At 35.5% G+C, this 20,744-nt stretch overlaps 3 protein-coding genes across 9 annotated transcripts; 1 reads left to right on the top strand and 2 right to left on the bottom strand.

Annotated features, from left to right (window-relative positions):
- Window positions 1-426: 426 nt before the first annotated feature.
- Mefg1 (mitochondrial translation elongation factor G 1) lies at window positions 427-4,497 on the bottom strand. 2 transcript variants are annotated; one of them, XM_077419239.1, is made up of 9 exons: window positions 4,301-4,497; window positions 4,037-4,195; window positions 3,397-3,895; window positions 3,039-3,303; window positions 2,785-2,959; window positions 2,382-2,672; window positions 1,538-1,741; window positions 1,086-1,397; window positions 427-997 (listed from the first exon to the last, which is right to left on the bottom strand). In XM_077419239.1, the coding sequence occupies exons 1-9, from the start codon at window positions 4,373-4,375 to the stop codon at window positions 725-727; spliced, it is 2,253 nt and encodes a 750-aa protein (XP_077275365.1). In that variant the 5' UTR covers window positions 4,376-4,497; the 3' UTR covers window positions 427-724. The 2 variants fall into 2 exon arrangements, with proteins under 2 accessions (XP_077275365.1, XP_077275366.1); XM_077419240.1 differs by having other exon boundaries at window positions 4,037-4,192.
- Window positions 4,498-4,994: 497 nt separating this feature from the next.
- Wit (kinase protein wishful thinking) lies at window positions 4,995-12,194 on the bottom strand. 4 transcript variants are annotated; one of them, XM_077419230.1, is made up of 12 exons: window positions 11,992-12,194; window positions 10,108-10,304; window positions 9,821-9,923; window positions 9,529-9,726; window positions 9,153-9,389; window positions 8,887-9,042; window positions 8,574-8,756; window positions 8,260-8,429; window positions 7,996-8,191; window positions 7,676-7,876; window positions 7,373-7,594; window positions 4,995-7,277 (listed from the first exon to the last, which is right to left on the bottom strand). In XM_077419230.1, exons 2-12 carry the CDS (start codon window positions 10,270-10,272, stop codon window positions 6,235-6,237), a joined length of 2,874 nt encoding a protein of 957 aa, XP_077275356.1. In that variant the 5' UTR covers window positions 10,273-10,304; window positions 11,992-12,194; the 3' UTR covers window positions 4,995-6,234. The 4 variants fall into 4 exon arrangements, with proteins under 4 accessions (XP_077275356.1, XP_077275354.1, XP_077275353.1 ...); XM_077419228.1 differs by having other exon boundaries at window positions 10,108-10,387; window positions 11,988-12,193; XM_077419227.1 differs by having other exon boundaries at window positions 10,108-10,387; window positions 11,992-12,193.
- Window positions 12,195-14,590: 2,396 nt separating this feature from the next.
- Window positions 14,591-20,571, top strand: Jasper (JIL-1 anchoring and stabilizing protein). 3 transcript variants are annotated; one of them, XM_077419236.1, is made up of 12 exons: window positions 14,591-14,832; window positions 15,416-15,486; window positions 15,899-16,059; window positions 16,187-16,320; window positions 16,577-16,766; window positions 17,528-17,620; window positions 17,764-18,106; window positions 18,189-18,363; window positions 18,436-18,489; window positions 18,594-18,659; window positions 18,748-18,880; window positions 19,167-20,571. In XM_077419236.1, exons 1-12 carry the CDS (start codon window positions 14,752-14,754, stop codon window positions 19,406-19,408), a joined length of 1,743 nt encoding a protein of 580 aa, XP_077275362.1. In that variant the 5' UTR covers window positions 14,591-14,751; the 3' UTR covers window positions 19,409-20,571. The 3 variants fall into 3 exon arrangements, with proteins under 3 accessions (XP_077275362.1, XP_077275361.1, XP_077275360.1); XM_077419235.1 differs by having other exon boundaries at window positions 19,143-20,571; XM_077419234.1 differs by having other exon boundaries at window positions 14,592-14,832; window positions 19,137-20,571.
- Window positions 20,572-20,744: the final 173 nt, after the last annotated feature.

Raw genomic sequence — 20,744 nt, 5'->3', positions numbered from 1 at the left:
TACAAAGATATTATAATTTTTGGAGAATTTTTCAAAGCTATTAACATTTTGAAAAACACGTGAGACTCGAAAGTGCATGGTTGGAGGAATAAAAGGGCGGAAAAAACGTTGGAGTGAATAGGGCTACTATTTAAATATATATATACATCTTTGAAAAAAAGGACGAAAGTAGAAATTGATCAACTTAATCATTTGCATATTGCAACAAAAGTCATGGAAAATCTCAGAAAATACATCGTTGTATATTTGAATAATCTAAAAGAAAATTACAAGTCATTATCTTGTCTGCTTTTGTAGCTCCAATCTGAAGAGTATGAAAATGATGTATATATCGGTGACTGATGTTAAAGATAAATGTTACCTGAAGGGAGATAGAAAATAAATTATAACTATATTTTTCGCCATACATGTACGCGCAAATAGAAATTATTTTCTATATATTTATTTTATATTTTATATCACACACATTTTTTCGGACATGGACTAATATTTACAACTCATTCGATACATTTGTACACGTTAAATATATGAATTTTGCGCATTCGTCCATTTACTGTTAATCATTAATTACTATTACTAGTAATTACTTATCGGTTTACGTCGAGTGTGTTAAATATACTAGATATAAACAATGCGTATATTGTCATAATGCACTTACAGCATTCATGTTAATATTGCGCAATTTCACTAAGAAAACAAGAAATATTTATTTCACGTTTTACAGTTAATTTTTCGATTTTTGAGATTTTTCAATCACTATTCCCTGTGATTCTTGATATTGTCTAATTAGTTGTTCTTGCACTTCCGCTAAGCAAGGGCTGTACCTTGCGTACTCCATGGTAAACTCCCCTTTACCTTGCGTAGTCGATCTCAGTTCACTGGTGTAACCGAACATCTCGTTAAGTGGTACCTCTGCAATGATTGTGAACCATTCGTCTATCACTTCCGTTGAGCTTATGATTCCTTTTTTCCTGTTGATTTGTCCTAATACCAGACCCTATAAACAAACATGTAAAAAAACTGTCTAATAAAAAGTGGTAAATTATATAAATACGAAATGAGCTATATAGGCAATGTTACTCCACCTGAAATTCCTGCGGGCCCACTATTTCGACCAACATAATCGGCTCCAACATTCGCCAGCTACCAGCTTCGAAAACATCCCTAACAGCACCTTGTGCGGCTTGAAAGAAGGAAAATTCCGAAGAATCGACACAATGGTGCATACCATCGAGTATCCTAAATTTAACTCCAGCGATTTTGTGACCACTGAGCAAACCTTTATTACACATCGCTCTGAAGCCTTTCTCTACACCCGGAATGTATTGTTTCGGGACATTGGTTCCGACAGTTTCATCCGAAAATTCGATGTTTGTATTTCTCTCAGGTGGCAAGGGCTAAAACACACATTTTTCTTAGCAAATAAAGCACGAGGAAAATAAAAATAAAAAAACAGAATGCGATATGCAATGTCAATAAATATTAATGATAAAAATTTATCTATCTAAAAATCTAAAACCACTTATATATCATATACCTCCATAATTCCAATCACGCGAGCGTACTGGCCAGCACCACCAGATTGTTTTTTATGAAGATAGTCAAATTCACAAGGTTCAGATAAGGTCTCGCGGAAAGAAACTTTTGGCTTCCCAAGAATAATCGGGCAATTATATTCGCGTTCTAATCTTTGCGAGTAAATTTCCAAATGCAATTCGCCCATACCAGAAATTATGCTCTCCTGAAAAAGACAAGTTAAAAATTCGAAGTATAGGTTCCAATGGAAATCCGCACGAATATAGAGAACGGGCTAACTAAGAACCAAGCGCGGTAAATGATACGCGAAAGTTTTATTTATATTTTTATTTTACATATTTTCCAACCTTTGACTGCGCGCCGACTAGATAATAGCACGCGTAATATTACAACTAATAATAGGTTATTGCAATAAATATTACCACATTCCTCAGTAGTAGCCGAATTGGTACGACACCTTCACGAAACGAAGGAAGTTCCAGGTTCGAACCCTGGCTGAGGTAATATTTTTCGCAATGATTTCTTTACAGTTATTTAGATGCAAGCAGCATCAAAAATTAAATCTAATCGAGGTGTAGGGGACGGAGGATTTTACTACTCCAACCGGAGCTGTGTTTCAAGTCTGTCAAATCTAATCGGCGCGCAGTCAGAGGTTGGAAAATATGTAAAATAAAAATATAAATAAAACTTTCGCGCATCATTTAAAGCGCTTGGTTTTTAGTTAGCCCGTTTCCTATATTCGTGCGCGGACAAGTTAAAAAATACAAATCTCAGAGATATTTGAACTAATACAAAGATTCTTCTTCAAAGATATTTGAAGCAAAAAGTGATATAAAAAATGTTACCTTGTTATCTGTGTCATAGTGGAAACGCAAGGTTGGATCTTCCTTGGTAAATCGACCAATACCTTTAGCGAAATTATCTCGATCTTTTGAATTCTTTGTTTGTACAGACATAGATACCACGGGATCGGGAACATACATTGATTCCATCGACAAATCCAGTTTAGAATCTCTAACAAAAGTATCGCCAGATGCACAATCTACGCCGAATAAAGCAAAAATATCTCCCGCATAAACTTCTGTAACATCTTCCATTTCGTCTGAATGAAGTCGAACTAATTTTTGAGCTCGTACCTGAAATACGTATAATTAATAATTATCATGGCATTTTTTTAAATATTTTACAATAATAAATTATAAAGAAAGTATTGCATATATATATATATATATATACATATATAATTACCTTCTTTCGTGTTCTTGTGTTATATAAATTTTCTGATTTCCTTAACATTCCTTGGTAACAACGGAAATATGTTAATTGACCGAATCTGCCAGCTTCCAACTTGAAAGCCAATCCAACAAAAGGTTTTTTGTCATCACGACTAGGGTCCAGTAAAACTTTAATAGATTCGCCGTCGCTAAAGTCAAATAAAATTTGTTTTCAGATATATATTGGTATTTATCGAACAAAATATCATATCGATACAAAACGCTTACTCAGATTTTTCTTCAAGAGCATAATTCTGTACTTCTCCTGGATTTGGTAAGTAGTTTATTACCGCGTCTAATAACGGCTGAATCCCCTTATTTTTTAACGCAGTACCAACCAGCACAGGTGTAAACTTTCTTTTCAAACAACTCCTACGTACGGCATCCATAATATCTTTCTCAGTTATTTTTGTATCGTTTAAGTACAATTCACCAAATGCATCGTCCGCATTACTTAAGTGCTCGATTAATTCTTGCCTCCTTTCATTTGCCTCTAATCAACATGATGCAAATTTAGTAACTTTATAAATTAAAAACTTAAGAATGCAAATGTGCCAATATATGAATTATTATTTTATGCGAATACCTGCATTCATATCCTTTGGAATTTCATCTTCCCTAATATTTTCCCCAAAATTCCCTTCGAAATACATGGCCTTCTGGGCAATTAGATCAATTATGCCCTTTGTATTACTTTCCAGGCCAATCGGTAACTGTATGAATGCAGCATTGTGATGGAGTTTGCTCCTCATCTGCTGCAGGACTCTCTTTGGATTCGCGCCCATTCTGTCCAGCTTATTGATAAACGCTAAGCACGGTACGTTGTACCTCTTCATCTGTCGATTCACAGTCAGTGTCTGTGACTGGACGCCACCTACGGCGCAGAGGACAAGGATTGCACCATCCAAGACTCGCAGAGCTCTTTCGACTTCCACTGTAAAATCCACGTGTCCTGGTGTATCGATGATATTGATATTATGATCCTTCCACAATGTATATGTAGCAGCGGATTGAATGGTGATGCCTCTTTGTCTTTCCAATTCCATGCTGTCCATAGTTGCACCCACATTATCTTTTCCCTTTACCTGACATTGAAAAGAAGTTTATATATATATATATATATATATATATATATATATATATATATTTCTGATCTACTTTATGGAAATACTTTATCATAGCTTGCCCACAAAGACACATGTGTAATGATTAAATTTTAGCCCTACCTCGTGCATCTCCGATATTCTACCGGTGTAAAACAGGATACGTTCGGTCAACGTAGTTTTTCCGGAATCGATGTGAGCCGATATACCGATGTTCCTAAGCTTCTCCAACGGTTTGTGCTCGGCGAATTTGACGTGCGATGCCAAAAATCGCACATTCTGCTAGAGAAATTACATGATACATACATACTGAAATTTCCGCGTCGTTGACGTTATGCAAAAACGATTAAAATTCACGATCTAAGAATATGAGGTTAAGAATCTTACTCCATAAATACACGGTCGCAGCTTCGACAGCTGATGCAAATTGACGTTGCGGGTTAAAAGAGTCACGATAGTCATGATTAGCAATTTATTTTAAAAACAAACACTTTTTACAGATGAAATCTTTCTTGTGAGAAAATTAATTTGATACGATTCCACGTGAGACCCTGCCGATCACCGCGAAGCGCGATATGCTACATGCTAGATGCTACCCGAACCCGAAGTAGGTTTTTATGACGTCACGTATCAAAGACATGTATTTGATTTAAATAAAAAACCTACTTTTATATATAAATTGCGCATAATTCGAAATGAATTATGCTATAAATTACATAAATTGTATATTAAATCATAATTATTTATAATTTTCTACATTACTTTAATTCTTTATATCGAAATGTTAAGAAACACATTACGAATTTTTAATGAAAGAAAAAAATTAAGAGCATTTAATAACGGATAAAATAAAAAATATTTTTTATTGAATATAAAATAAACATTAAACTTTTATGAAAGATGTTTGTATGTACAAGAATTTATAAAAGTGTAGAAAGTTCACAATTTTACAAATGTAAGAAATTTTTTAAATTTTTTTTTTTAAGACCTAAAACCTCTTCAGAAAAATTGTTCTAATTTATCTCATAAACATTCCATTAGTATATAAATGTTGGCATAGTTTCAAATAAAAAAACAAAAATTGCTGACAGAAGACATACTTTATTATGAATTGCATTATTGCATATATAATCATATTCATCTTAATTTTGTCAATAATAACATATGTCGTATACGATAAAGTATCGCAAAATGTATAACATAAGAATTTACGATATCTTCAACATAATATAACATAACAAGTACGTTTAACGCATTTGAATAATCTTTTTTCTTTATACTATAGATATTTACAACGAGCTCACAGGATCAGGAAAAATAATTTTCATATAACCCGATACAATTATACTTTGTGCTCAAATATATCTTTTTACTATTTCTACTTTATAATTACAATCACCTACATTAATATCCATGGCTTTGTATTAATCGTAGATTTATATATATCTGATAAATATCGTTGCATATCAATGAACAAACTTGTTGCACAATCGGTTTAAAAACTTAAATTATACTTTATATATGTATGAAGAAGTAAATACAGTCTCCTCTCAGTGAAGAGAAAGCATATAAAATCGATAACAAAAGAATTAACTTTACGTACTTTCGTCCATGATTTCACAAAGTCTTTGAGCTAATAATATCAGATGGAGAATATTCTATAAGTATTGACATTTTAAGAGATTGTTTAACATTACACAGAGATTATGTCTTTTAAACGCTGTGGAAAAAAATAAAAGACAATTATACATCGAGATGTTAACAATATCTTATAATGTGATGTAAATGTTAATATTGATTGTCCATGTTTATTTAATTACACTGGAAATTCATTAATTCTATTAAATCGAAAAAAGAACATTGAGAATATAAAGAAGATAATTCACAAATATCATATATATGAAAGCAGTTTTATGATGAATAAACTCATTTCTCAGAATCCGACGCATATAGATTACGTCAATTTGATTTTCTATTTTCTATCTTATAATTGTTATGTGCACTTGTCATACCCAATCATCTACTTCGTCAAAAGCATCCATTACGCACAAAGTACGCTATCAATATAATGTGACAAATAAAATCGAGTAGCACGAGCTTTCGAGTATGTTCCTATTTCTTTTAAATTTCATCGATTAAATTGTTAAAATTTAATGTCTATATCGTAGTAATATATTTTGCATCGAGTATAAAATCTTACTTATTCTTATACACAAATTCTGTACATAAAATTGAAGCTGAAGGAAAATACCTTACAGTATATTCATTCTTTTCTGACTATATTATAGACATAAAGACTTTACAAATACATCGATATCTGATTAGAAGCACGTAACATTTTTGGTACCAAGTTTCGTTGGTGAATGTTTCCCATCACTATCACCGAGATCCATACCAAATGGCACAGAATTCCAAATGGCTTTGTCACTTTGATCGTCCTCCTCGTTCAGTATATTGCACATCATGCGATCGTCGTAAAGCGAGAATCGCGCCGTTGATTGTGCACGACCGCGAATTTTCCTAACAGACGGTGGTAAATCACCGGGCGTTTTTATTCTCATATGCGGATCCTTCAGTGCGTTGTTTACATTGGAACCCACGTTAAAGACTTCGTTAAATTTATCTATGCTTTCTTGCCTGCTTAAATTATTTTCTCGCTTCTTGTTTCTTAAATTTACAAGTGGCAAAGTGGAAGGACGCGCGTTAGATGTCGTGTTATCACTCTCGTACTGCTTTTGCTTCCTCGTTTGTGCGGTATTTTTATCATTCTTCTCTACTGGCATCGCTGAAGTAGAAGTCTTACCAATGATACCATTTACATACTTTCCCCCAGGGGAGATCGTTACGTTCGTTTCAACAATTTTAATTTGGACATTTTGCTTCGATAATAAATTTGACTTAGAATCTTCCCTATCTATTTGGTATCTGCTGTACGGATACATTTTCTTGTTGATGAGCAATTTCTTTAAATTCGGCCAGGCAAATAATTTTTTACGCGGGCTCTCTTGGAGAGACGTGTCCTGTATATTCGTCTGCTTTCGCTTACCGTACGAAGATGAACTTTCGTCGGAAATTACATTTTGAACATACGGTATAGGCGTTGCCGGCCTAAGCTGCGTTAATTGAGTGGTATGTTGACTTAAGTAATCGTGCGAAACTAAGCCTTGTGCTTCTGTACCAGTTTTGTATTGATCGTTACACGCATGCTTTAGTGATTTATCGACGAGAACGTTACCGTTACAACCTAAGTCTTCCAACGAATCCGATTGTAACATTAAATTTCTTTCCATACATGGATTTCTGCCTTGATACGGCTGAAGCGTTTGAGTATGATTATATGTCGCTACTTCGTTCGAATTTTTGACTGAAACAGATTTTGGAAATTGATTGAAAAAAAAATGAGATAGGAATATAAAATGAATAACATAAATATTAATTGACATGATATTAATTACTTACAACTGTGTTCATGAGCAACGCTGTCAGATGGTGATAATGTTACTAAGTTTTCAGCTATTGCACTGTCGTTTGTATTACTATCTTGCATCATATTTAATGCAAGTTGAACAACATGTACGTTATCATGATGCGAGGACTCACTATAAAGACTGTTTGTCGTTGAAGGCACTAAGGTGCAGTGAGAATTCACCATTGGACTTCCATCGGTAAAGTGCATTGTTACTACAATTTGTTTTTTCTTTTAGAAAATGTCTTTTAGAATATGAATAATCATAGTTTGCTAAATATCGGTAAATGCATTACCACGATGAGACTGCAGCTCTGAAAGTCGTTCTTCTATACACAAAGCAGTTAAACGAGCTTCAGCATCAGCATCCCAGCAATCTTCTATAGTTTCCTTAATCAAGCGCACTCCTGGTCTATCTACTAAGTTACCTTCTAAAAGTGGTCTGGCTTTATTACGCGATACTAAGACTTGCATCTGTTCGAAAGTTGGATGAAGACCTAAATTGTAAATAAAAATATTTTATAATTAAATAAATTAAATATAAAATTTAATAACAGTATCAAAATAGTGCCAATAAATATGCATTACGATTTTCAGAAATATTTCATGTACTTACCTATTTCGTTTTCGTATGGCTGTTTATATTGCGGCACGTGCGACCCAGGAATATAAATATCGGAACATCTTGTGACAAGTTCCCAAAGAACTAAACCCATCGCATAAACATCTATCTGTTTCAAAGAACTTTCGCAGTCGCGTAAATTAACAGCACCGTCCAACACTTCTGGCGCCATGTATCTCAGAGTACCCACCTAGTGTGACAGGTTTTGATAGAGATTCGAATTGTAGAAGATATAATCTTAGATATTCAGATACTCACGTCATTAATTGATTTTAATTCGGCATGCTGCTCCTCTCCATTAGAATAATACTTAGATCCAGAGATTTGAACTGCCAGGCCCAAATCACAAATACAGCAAGTACCATCAGCTTTAATTAATATATTCCTTGAATTTATATCCCTATGTGCAATGCATGGCTTGAACTTGTCTAGAAATCAATATTTATATAAATATTAATACTCGAATATCTCATTATAATTTATATATAAATTATAATTTGATGAAAAACAGTAATAAATAAAAAATGTTTTAAATATTTTTATCCTTTCTGAAGAAGTAGTGTAATACGTACCACCTTTGCGTATATCCGTATGTAAATAAGCAAGTCCTTTAACTACAGAAAGACTCATTTTGCAGAATGTATTCCAGTCAATAGTGTGCCCTCGTAAGAATTCTGTTAAACTACCACCAGGAGCAAAACTGAGTACCAAAAGGTATTCAATACTATCTTCCATGCTTATTCTTTCGTCCACACCTAATACGAGAATATAAATTAAACTTTATATTCTGATATTAAATATTCAAATATTAAAAAAGAAAATCTTTTCATATTATCGTTACTTTTAGTATAATTCATTCTAAGTTCAATAAAAAAGATTGCTAACCATAATAACTTAATAACGATGGATGCTCCATAAAAGGTAGACAGTAAGTATCCCTTTCATTCTGAAAATAATTGCGGTAGTGCGATGGATATATTTTAACTGCAACATCTTGATCTCCCATACTGCCCTGCCAAACTGATCCATATCGTCCTTGACCTGCAATTATAATATGATTATAATTGTAATAAATAAAATTAAGCATTTATACCAATTACAATATTTAATAGATAAAGATCCTCGAGTTCGTTGAATGAGTAAGTACATACCTACAATATTTGCAAGTTTCAAGTGGTCAACGGTATAAGTACCAGTTCTTAATGCTGTGCTATCCATGAACTGATCGTTATAAGATAATGGCTTTCCTAATCTTAGTAAAATATTGTTGTGATACGTTCTGTATATAATCATCACTATAGTACATATTACTAGCAATGTACATGCTATGACGATTACTATAATAAGAATCCATCGTTCAGAGTTTGACTGTTCAAGATATTCTGTAGCTGGAAAATATTATAACATGAAAATATATTTTTTGGTTCTATTACTTCTATAAAATATCAAACTCTAAAAACAAACATAATAAAATTTATTTTATCTGTGATGAGATTAATTGCTATTAATATACTGCTGCTATCTTACTTGGCTGACTTTTTTGTGAAGAAAGAGGATTAAATATCTTATTATCCGAATCGGCAAGATTGGAGCTTGTAATATTGAGATTACAAAAATCTCCATGACAGCAACAAAATTTTGTATTGTTCAAGGCTTTTGTAGATCTCTGGAGTGCAACGCATTCTGTATTTTCACATTTTTGTTCACCAGACTGTTTCCAACAACCTAGTCCACATCAAGCAATAATGTAACATTTTAATTAATAGTATTTACGAATAAGCATTTATATATTTATAATAAACTTCTATACGATATATACCTTGAGACAAAATAGTGATTTCAGTGCCATTTGCCGTTTTATCTTCTTGCCATAAGGCATGACAGAAATTATTACATATCTCAAATTTGATATCTTCATTTATCTGAAAGACAAATATTTTGTTATAAATATTAGCAGTTAATGTAAGCGTATTGTTTACAATTAAAATAGTATGATAGCTCTTTTATCTATTAACAATAAACTTTGTAAAATACAATTGTAGAATTGTAATTTTGTTCAAAAAACCCCATGAGCTTATTACAAATTTATTTTATTGCACGACCTACATTGTAGTCATTGGATGTGTCCTCAAGTACGCCTGCTGAAATCTGCTTCGAAGAAAGACTTTCAACATTTTTCTTCCTACTGGCACATCTCCTAATGGCATTGATAGGGGCTAAGCTTATGCCACACAGCAGTGTGATCAGCACGATTGATACAATGGCTCTCATTGTGCTTTAGCAGGCCTCTTGAACCAGAACCACTTCAACAGAAGCAGAGCTCCTTAAGAATTGGCATCTTTCATCGCAGTAATATACAACGCTGCCATTGAGATTCTGAGTTCATCTGCTCGTCATATATAATGCAGAAAAAAAGAGACTGATAAATAATTGATAAAATTAAATTGAAAAAAATGGTATGTTAGTTTCTCTTCTCATTTATATTTTTACTTTTAACGACATGGGAGAATTATTATTAAAAAATGTTATTGGTCTCTATGATCTCTAAAGACAATGAAAATATCTTGGATTTACGTTTGAAGAAATTGTCACGTATGAAGTACGAGGGTAAGTCAATAATTATCTGTATTCCATTTCTATAATTTATTAGAACAATAATATAGAGAACATAAAATTACATCATTTTTTAACATAGTCCCCCTGTTATTTAATGCACTTGTTCCAGCGTTCTACAAGCTTACATATACCCACGAAAAAATAAAATGTTTTTGATTTGTCCCTCAGCCATGTATGAAACACTTCTTGTTAGTCTGTAGCAAATCGACGACCTCTTGAGGAATCTTTAAGTGGACCAAACAAACGGTAATCTGAAGAAGCGAGATCTGGACTGTATGTAACATTGAACAGTGTGGTCAGCAGTATTTGGGCATATATTAGGCCTGTTCTTTGTGTCGCTGCACTAGGCTGCACTAAAACTTTCTATCTCGCTTTTCCCAAACTTCAAATATAGGTCTGTTTTCTATTGCTGAACTGGCTGCCCTAGAGTTCAGAGTTTATCTTTTTTACCCACATTGGAAGGAAAAAGATAAACTCTGAACTAAAACAGCCATGGGGCAGCCAGTTCAACGATAGAAAACAGACCCTATATATATCTATTTTATTTTAAATACAACGAGGGTACTAGATCAGCTACAAATAACAGCGCGCATGGTTAAATGGACAAACCAAAAACATTTTCTTCCAGGTTTTCTTCCCAGGGTATATGCAAGTTTGTAGAACGCTGAAACAAGAGCATTGAAAAACAAGGGGAGTATGTTATTAAAAATAACGTAATTGTATGTTCTCTACTGTTGTTCAAAATTATATTCTAAATTATAAGAACAGAATGCGGATAATTATTGACTCTCGTACATTCATTCTGTATCTCGACTAAAGTCGGTGTCTACACGCCAGATATTCAATAACTTATATTAATCGTGTTACGCAAAATAGATTAATTTTTTTAACTTTTATCAACGCGAATATACATATAACGCATACACTCAATAAACACTGTTATATTTTTTTTTTCTTGCAACATACTGTCATTCTTAGATCCAATCCCCGATGACTACGCGCGGTAATCCTCGCAGGCGTTAACGAGCTTTCCCGTGGCGTTGTATGACGCAAATTTAACAGCCAGAAAGTGATGCGAGATCTCATCTGTGGCATGACTGATTAATCGGAGTTCCTTTACGCGGTCAGGCGGACGCGATATCAAGCGGCCGGGAAACGGTCGCGCGACATCGACGGGAGGAACGTGGGAGCGCTTAACGACGCGGTTGGGAGTGCGTAAAGTGCGTTACGACGTCGCGGCGACGTACGTCCGGGGACTCCTCGCATCCGCGTCCCGCGGGAAATCCGTGGGGAAAAAAAAATGGAAAAGGAGAAACGCGCGTACGAGCGCGCGTTACGTTGCATTACAAACGAAGAGCGGCCACACGCACTTACGTTCTGCCGGTTCTGCTCGGCGGTCCTCGTGGAAGCCCGATGCGGTTCACGCGCGTTATTGTAGTCGCCGTAGTCGGGCACGACATCGCATCATCCCCCTCAAAACGCTGCCGAGCGCACTTGAAATGAGCGTCGCGTGAATAATCGTATATTTGACAGGCAGCCCGTGTCCATTGAGCTCGCGTCCCGATCGCGCGTTCGTAAACGCATCGACGGCGGCGCGCGGCGGCTGTGCTTAGGCCGGTATTCATAGGGTGCGTTCCTTTTGGGCGCTCACGCGCTGTAAGCATCGCTCTATCTTCGTTTGATATTCGACGTGCAACGAAGATAGAATGATGCTTACAGCAGCTTATTACAGCGCGTGAGCGCACTGAGCGCCCAAAAGGAACGCAGCCATATTTAAGACCGTCTTAAGTTCAATCTTAAAATGTCATGAACCAATCACAGAGCCGTATCAGCTTCTTAAGACATTACTTAAGACGATCTTGAAGACTGAATACCGGCCTTTTAATTAGTCTCGAAATCCTTAAGGTGCGAATTCATGGGACGCTCGTTTCAGCGTATCGCAAAATCACGTGATTTTGCGCTGACGCTAGCGTCAAGCAAAGAAAGCTGGATTTTCTCAGCTTTAGCGTCAAAGCCAAAGCAGCGCGAAGACGCCGAAATTTTGACGCTGTTTTCCTTTTCATGAATTTCAATTAACGCCGGCGTCAATTGTGGTCATTCGACTTTCTTGCCGCTGAAAATGAGCGTCGAGCGGTCGAGCGTCAGCATGAAAAAGCACCTTTAAGTTTTGTGTCCACGATGGTAGAAATCGCTCCGAGATCTTGTACGAAGAAAGAATTATATTAGGACGACCTCGATTAGCTTATCGCTTATCGAGCAGTTAACGTGGATAGAATTATTAATTTTTCCTCGTTAAAGCCCGGTGTTCACGATGCAAGAACTGTCCAAGTTTCGGTTTAAGCCAATGAAACTGCTACTTTTCTGTAAGAGCTGCAAGTTGATTGGCTTAAACCGAAACTTGGACACAGTTCTTGCATCGTGGACACCGGGCTTTAGACACGCATACTACTACTACGTTTACGCGAGCGTTATTTCTGTAGTAACTTACGATAATTCACTCGTTTACTCGCGGAGTAAATTGTTGTAAGTTACTACAAAATCCCGTTTACGCGAAAAAATTATCGTAATAATTTAAGGCCCGGACACACACTTTTTCGTAACAGTAACAGTAAAGTTTCGGCCAATCGCGTTGCTTGAACGGCCGTACGTTCCCGAATCGAGCAACGCGATTGATCTAAACTTTAGTTGTTACTGTTACGAAAAACTGTGTGTCCGGGGCTTTACTACAGAAGTAACGCTCGCGTAAAGGGCCCGGACACATGGAGGATTCACATTGCGTCCGATCACGTCCGATGTTCGACGTACGACGATCCGACATCCAATAACAGAATTTATTATTAAAGACAAAAATTTCCTATTGGATGTTGGATGAATTCTCCAACACACTTCTGCACAACGCATAATGCGTAAGCATAAGAAAATTGATTGGTTCATACACATGTGCATAAAGGCCATTGCACGTAACGAAGTTTTAGTCATAATCGTAGGGCCGTAAGAAAATAGACCAATCACACTCGATTATTCTTCGAGCTCAAGGAGAATAATCGACTGTGATTGGTCTATTTTTTTACGGCCTTACGATTATGACTAAAACTTTGTTACGTGCAATGGCCTTAAGGAAATAGATCGATCAGTTTTCTTATGCTTACGTATTATGCGTTGTGCTGAAGTGTGTGCTCCCCGCTTAAACGTAGTAACGCAGAGAGATAAGAGAAAGATTGGATTAAGAATTGTTAGGAATTTCGCTGTAATAACCTAGCTAGCAAAAGCATCTAAAAGTCTTAAAAACGTAAAAAAAAAACCCTCGTATTTTTACCCTCGATCTGTGGAGTATTCTCAAAAATATTTATTAGTAGAAAAGGATATGAGTTAACTCGATGTTTGATCGAAACTGCCGGTGACGCCTCGTGCTCGTGAGGCTGAGTTTTCACTGAGCGCGTCACGCGTCGCGTCGTCACAAGTTAACCAATCAAAACATCCCATTTCATTACATTTTTGTGACGGGATCGAAATGGGATGTTTTGATTGGTTCAACTCGGACGACGCGACGCGTGACGCGCTCAGTGGAAACTCAGCCTGATGCTGCGTTCCCACTACACGCGTCGCGCGTCGCGTCACGACGCCGCGTCATGAGTTATCCAATCAAAACGTTTCATTTTATGACGTCATTTCCGACGCAAGATTTTGTCGGAAATGACGTCATAAAATGAAACGTTTTGATTGGATAACTCATGACGCGGCGTCGTGACGCGACGCGCAACGCGTATAGTGGGAACGCAGCATAACGCTAGCCGTCGGCCACCAGTGAGAGACAATTGGTCGGCCACGACGCGACGCGCGCTCGCGACCAATCAGCGATCGCGTGTCTGGCTATGCCGATCAATCGTGCTCGCGCCACTTTGCGCGGGTAGATCCGCCATCGACCAATCGGAGCTGAGCGTCGTGTCTCTGCTGCGTGTTTTCGATATTTATCGTGCTTGCCATAGTTAGTTGCCATGCAAATGGCGGTTGTCGCGGTGTTTTGTGCGATGTGTCTGCGCGATTAACTACGCCACACCGTTAGCAACAGCGTTACGACGAGCGTGAACGTACGACAGAGCGAGCCGGTGCCGTGATAACGGATCACTCGTCATCATGGTGAGATTGTTAAAACGATTTTTCGCCGGTGACAAGGTGTTCGCCAAAGTTCGAGGTTACCCGCCATGGCCAGCCAAGGTGAGTTCGCGTTTGGGACGCGATGCTACCGGGACGAGACAGGCATCCCGGTGGCCGCTGTGTCGGACGCGGCGGCGTCGTCGCGTCCTCATCCCCGGCGATTCACCGACCGGGACGTTGCGTGGCGAGGTGACGTAAATTATTCAGAGATTGCGGCCGAGTGTAATCGCGTTTGTTGTGCGCGCGACTGCGTCTCGAAGGACCGCGCGGTTCTCGCACATAGGAGTAGGAAGCGAGAAAAGCGCGGGATCCGCGCGGAACGCGCGACAACACCGGCGATGATCTGGCCAAGTGGCACGTCACCGACCACGCTAATTAACGCGCGTCGCTAGTTAACACTCTTGCCAGGATATATATTCTGTAATTTGCCATGTAATCATATATATAATCTTTGAGATTAATATCTCTGCGTGGACCGTTAATGTATTCTCCGTGGAGAAACGTATATCTCAATCCTGTTCGTCATATAACAAGCGTGCGTTCGTTTATTGACGTTTGGAGCTATTGGAAATAAACAAACGCGCAGGCCAAAGCTCACCGCGTGTTGCTTCATCTGTTTGCATATTGGTTCATTTGTTTGCAGGTCGAAAAAGTCAATGATCCAAACTCCAAGAATGCTAGATATAACGTTTACTTTTATGGTACAGGAGAAACGTAAGTAATATCATAATCCGGGTACCTATTACGTATCTTTTCACGAGGTGAAAATGCGAAAAGTGAACAAATTTACTAGATTTCGATCAATGAAATCGTAGATACTCCAGTGAATTTGCTTACTATTTGCATTTTTACCTCGTGAAAAGATACGTAAGGGCTCATGCCTAATGAGGGAAATAAGGAACAAGGAATTAAACATAGAGAGAATTCTGTGTCTTGAAAAAAGAGAGACGCTGCGTCTTGAAAAAAGATGCGACTACTATGTTTAATTCCTTGTTCCTTATTCCTGGCATTGTGCATGAGCCCTAATATAGTACCCCTTCCTGTCACTCTCTATAATTCTAGTTTTTCTAATGAATATCATTAAAGGATATTTGATCAAATATTACCGTGATATTAAATCTTGCAGAGCTGTTTGTAAAGTTGAGGAATTGTACACCTATGCCGAAAATAAAGAAAAATATGGCAAACCTAACCGACGGAAGTTCTTTTATGAAGGCATACAGCAACTTGAACAAGAACTTAAAAATGACAGAAACAAACCTTTAGCAGATATTGCTGCTATTAAAGGTAGTTACCGATATTATCTTGTTAATGACTTCATAATAAATAACTATTTCATGAAGTGTGAATAGATTAAATACAATTTTTTTAATGGAACACAAATTAATTATTATAACTAATACTTTGTCTAAAGGTGCTGAAGCAACAGAAGTGCCAGCTGTCAGCGCTATAGACAGTGACCTGGAAATTGGTTCCTTAGTAATAGACGAAGGAGAAAAAAAGAAACCCTTGAAGAGGAAAGTTCTTACAGCTACCTCCAACACTCCGGTAAGGAATGCTCGTTTTTTGCTGTTTGTATGAAAATGCTTTGGAGTATTAACATATACTCTGCAATACTGTTTAAAAGAACAGTTATTGACAAACTTGTACTCCAAGAGGAATTTAGGAACTGCCGACAGACATTTTTAAAGTTTAAATAGTTTGTGCGATTGTTCCTTACACCTTTGTACACATGTCTATATAAATATGTAATGTAATTAAATACATATATTTTTACATATATTGAATACATATAACAATGCAGCAAGATACTCCAGAAGTGAAGAAAAAACGTGGTAGAGGAAAAGCTGTGAATGATACATCGAAACAAGAGGGTGCTTTGGATTCACAAGGCGAGGAGTCGCCTAAAGAAGTGGTTAGCCGCAGTGGGCGTAAGATTAAACCAAAACGTTTTGCAGACTTTTCAAGTTCAGATGAAACCGAAACCAATACAGGTAAAAACTTGTATCTATAATAATCTTTTGTTATGGTGTGCAGTTTTCAAAGAATCTATTATTCTGCAACTTTATGGGTAAAAAATATTTAAATAATTATTATTAAATAACCGACTTTTTTATTAGCTTTTACTCTTAATTTGATACACCATTATTTCTATTAATGCATCAGTTAAAGTAATAATCATGTTCCAATTGTGAAATGTAGGTTATTATCGATGTCACAAAATATGCTGTTATTCGTTGCAAAATTTAAAATAAATTACCCTGATAATAACTAATATTTAAAGGTAGGAGCACAGTAAAGAGACTTACACCAATACATTTAATGGTGGATGAAGAAACGCAGACTTCACCATCAGAAATATCTGAAAAATATTCAAGGCTTAAGGAATCCAATGAAACTCGGAAAATGTCTACAAAAGAATTAAAAAGATTAGTTCTGTTGGAACAGCTGTCGTTAATTCGCATACAGAAATCTAAATTTTTGTCTGTAAATGTATCTCTCACATAATTTTTTATTAATAAACTCACAATATTTGTTTTTTTGAAAATATTGTTTATCTATTTATGTCCCTACTGTTTTTTATAATCGTTCCACTGAATTCGCTCTTTTAATTTGGAGAAAAATATAACTTTTCCCTGGGAAAAAAATACATAATTATGTTTTATCAAAGCTTATTTGTAAAAAAAAAGTCGGTTATTCTTTACATATTTGTGTTTAAGGTAACATAATATGATTGTAAATTATTTCTGTTTAGAACACTCTGGTCGAGGTCGTAAAGCGAAAAACGAAGATTCTAATGAGCATCAAATAACACCAGTGACGCATAAAAAAAGAGCTGCTATCGAAAGTAGGCATTTGTGTGTGTGAATAGCTTTTTTAATTTCTTAAAATTATAACTTGTTTTTGAGAGATATCGGCTGCGGTCCATTTGATGCTACAAATGCTACAAACACTTCGAAGCACTTGTAACGTCGTTTATCTAATTTACAGAAAGAAATAATGAAGGTTCGATTCTTGATGGAACCGTAGTATCGAGTGGTACATCTTCTGATACACCAAGCCGAGTTCTCTTAGCTCGTACATTTGCTGGGGAACATGTAGGTATTAAGCTGGATATAGACAGGCCAAAGTCTTTTGAAAGTGAAAAAGCTCGAGCGCAATGGGATTGGTCAACTGCTAGAAATGCTATGAAACTCAAAGCACAATTAGAGAGCGGTGAAATTTTGCCGGAACAAGTGAAGGATTCTCTAGATTTTAATGTACCAGTCCCGGAAGATGAAAAACGACTTTTGACAAAAGATGGGGCCGTTCATCGCAAAACATATAAACTGAGGTATAGAGAAATCTTGTGCCGTTCAACTTACTAGAGTGTTTATTTTAAAATTTACCAAGTGTTTACATGTACAATGTTACAGATGGCTTCGTATAGAGGCTCAACTTCTACAATTAGATGCTCAAATAAAATCTAATCTTGGACTGGATCGAGCCAATACAGATAAATGTTTACAAGCGATGGATGATATCTTGGCTCTTCCAATTGATCCTTTAATGCTGAAGAAACATCCTCATATTGTTGAAACAGTAAAAAGGGTAAGTAATACATCGAATTTTTTTATTATTTTATAATATTGCATTTTCTTCACTAATTGTCTTTTATATTAGCTGCGACGATATATTGGGAATCTAGGAGAGTGGAAATTAAGCGAAGAAGAAGGGGTATGTATAAAATGGGCATGCGTATGTCATTATATTATAACGCTTGTGAAATACACAATACTATTATTTCTATTTTAATATAATACATATAATATTCTTTGTAGACTATTTTTAAACAAAAAGCGGAGCAGATTAGACAAAAAGCTGAACATATATATAACAAGTATAAGGTAATGTATCACATGTAAAGAACAACGAAAATACAATTATTTAAATCTATTTCTTTTGTCATATACTTATCAAATGAAAAATATACAGGCTATGTTTACTATACCTGAGGGTCAGTCATTTTGGCAATCATTTTCGGATCAAGTGGTCCATTTCAAAAAATTGACGAAAGATATGCCTGAAGAGAAAGTATTTTCATTGATGTCCGATCCTGCTTGTTCAGGTAATTTTGTTATATGTATGTTTAATGAATATTGAGAAATTAGATCTATAAGGCCCAGTTTTACAAACGTCCTCCTTAGAAAGAGACGAAGAGCGAGTTAATTTAAGGTTAAAAGTTAACTGACATTTGTGAAACTGGGCCTAAGTTTTTTTAAAAATCCTTTAAAATAAATTTTAAAAAGCTTAAAAATTATATATTAAAATTAAACAATGTATATATATATTTTGTGATACATATTTATTATAAATATTGATAGATACAGGTATATCAGAGGATTTACCTGCAGGTGATAGTGGTAATCAACTGGATACAGATACAACGATTGAAGCAGAGCTAACAGTAGAACAAGAGGCAGAACGTGAACAAATACCGGAAGCGGCAACTGAGCTGGAACCAAAAGCAAATATAGAAACCGAACCAATAGCACAAGCAGAGACAAAAGCAGAGTCAGAACCAATTGCTGAAAGGGACGTAGAAGCAAAAGTGCCTACTAGAAGTGCGAGTCCTAAATATGAAGCAGCCAAGTAACATATGTAAACTTTTTTATCTGATAATGTAAACTTTTACTTATTTTCTTGTACGTACATTACGGTACTAAAAAAGGAGCATTATTATAGTTAAAGTACATCGAGCGCATTCATAAAACGATATTTTGGCTAATATAATTTTTTTTCCATGTTTAAATGTTTCAAATTATTGTTTAACGATGCATTCTTACAGATCTACAATAATTTCGGAGAATATGATAAAATTGGGTAAAATGTAACTTATATTTGGTGAAACGTAACTAACATGCTATCCTTTATTACACACATCCCTTTATTTATTTTAATCTTATTATTCTAATCTTTACCTACAAGATTAGAATATATGCAATGCTTGCGTATGCAATTATGTAATTAGTGTTAATGAACTTTAACTAGACAACTGATCGTAGATTTCCATTATATATCTATGAGTTTCTTAAGTATATTTATTTTTTTAAATCTACATTAACGAAAGTATAAAACAGAAATTAACTCCTACATATATAAGCCATGCAAATAGCTGTTGTTACAATAATACTGGTATTGTTACCGAGTGAAGAAATAAGAATCGTAAAAGTATCTTAAGCTAATTCTGTGAATGCGATCGATAGCACTTTTGCGCACGTGGAAAATAATCTTTCGATTGAGTTCTATTATATTTTATTTCACGAATTTGACCAAATATTTACATTATATCGTCGCGATACACTCACATTATTACTTGATGCAATATCTGCGATCACTAACTGGACAATATCAGGCAAACATTCACTGTCAGTATCGAATAAAAATGGCTGATGTAGTGGATAAAATTAGATGAGACACAGTATCTTTACATGACGGTAAAATAATACTGTTATGTATCGAAATACTATCTTTATATATTCAGCCAGTGCCATGGAAAAAATTTGTAAAGAGCACATAGACACTGTTATTGTCACACAAAACTTACTTATTTAGTTATTATAATTGATGTTAGCAAAATAAATACCATATTGCATAAGAATTAAAGCACAATGAACGATACAGATATAATTCTTAGTACTTGCATCTCGTTTTTAACGCAAGTTTAATTGTCTTTTGGTTTTTTTTTATTAGAAACAACATTACTCATACTTATTGCATTTTAAAGGTAAAAATAAAAATATGTATCATTATTGTGTACCAATGTTTCTTTAATATTATTTATGATATAAAATTATGATATAAATATAATTGTTCGTAAAATATTGTCAATCTTCTATTTTATATAATTGAATTATTACTGTCTTTATATTAAAAATCTTCTAAAATCGTTGCTATCACAATAAAATTATAAAGTGCTTGTCAAACGATAC

The sequence above is a fragment of the Temnothorax americanus genome, unplaced genomic scaffold, assembly GCF_048541705.1.
Source record: "Temnothorax americanus isolate GAGA-0224 unplaced genomic scaffold, ASM4854170v1 Scaffold53, whole genome shotgun sequence".
NCBI classification, from domain to species: Eukaryota; Metazoa; Arthropoda; class Insecta; order Hymenoptera; family Formicidae; genus Temnothorax; species Temnothorax americanus.
This window is presented reverse-complemented; position numbering and strand designations above follow the sequence as displayed.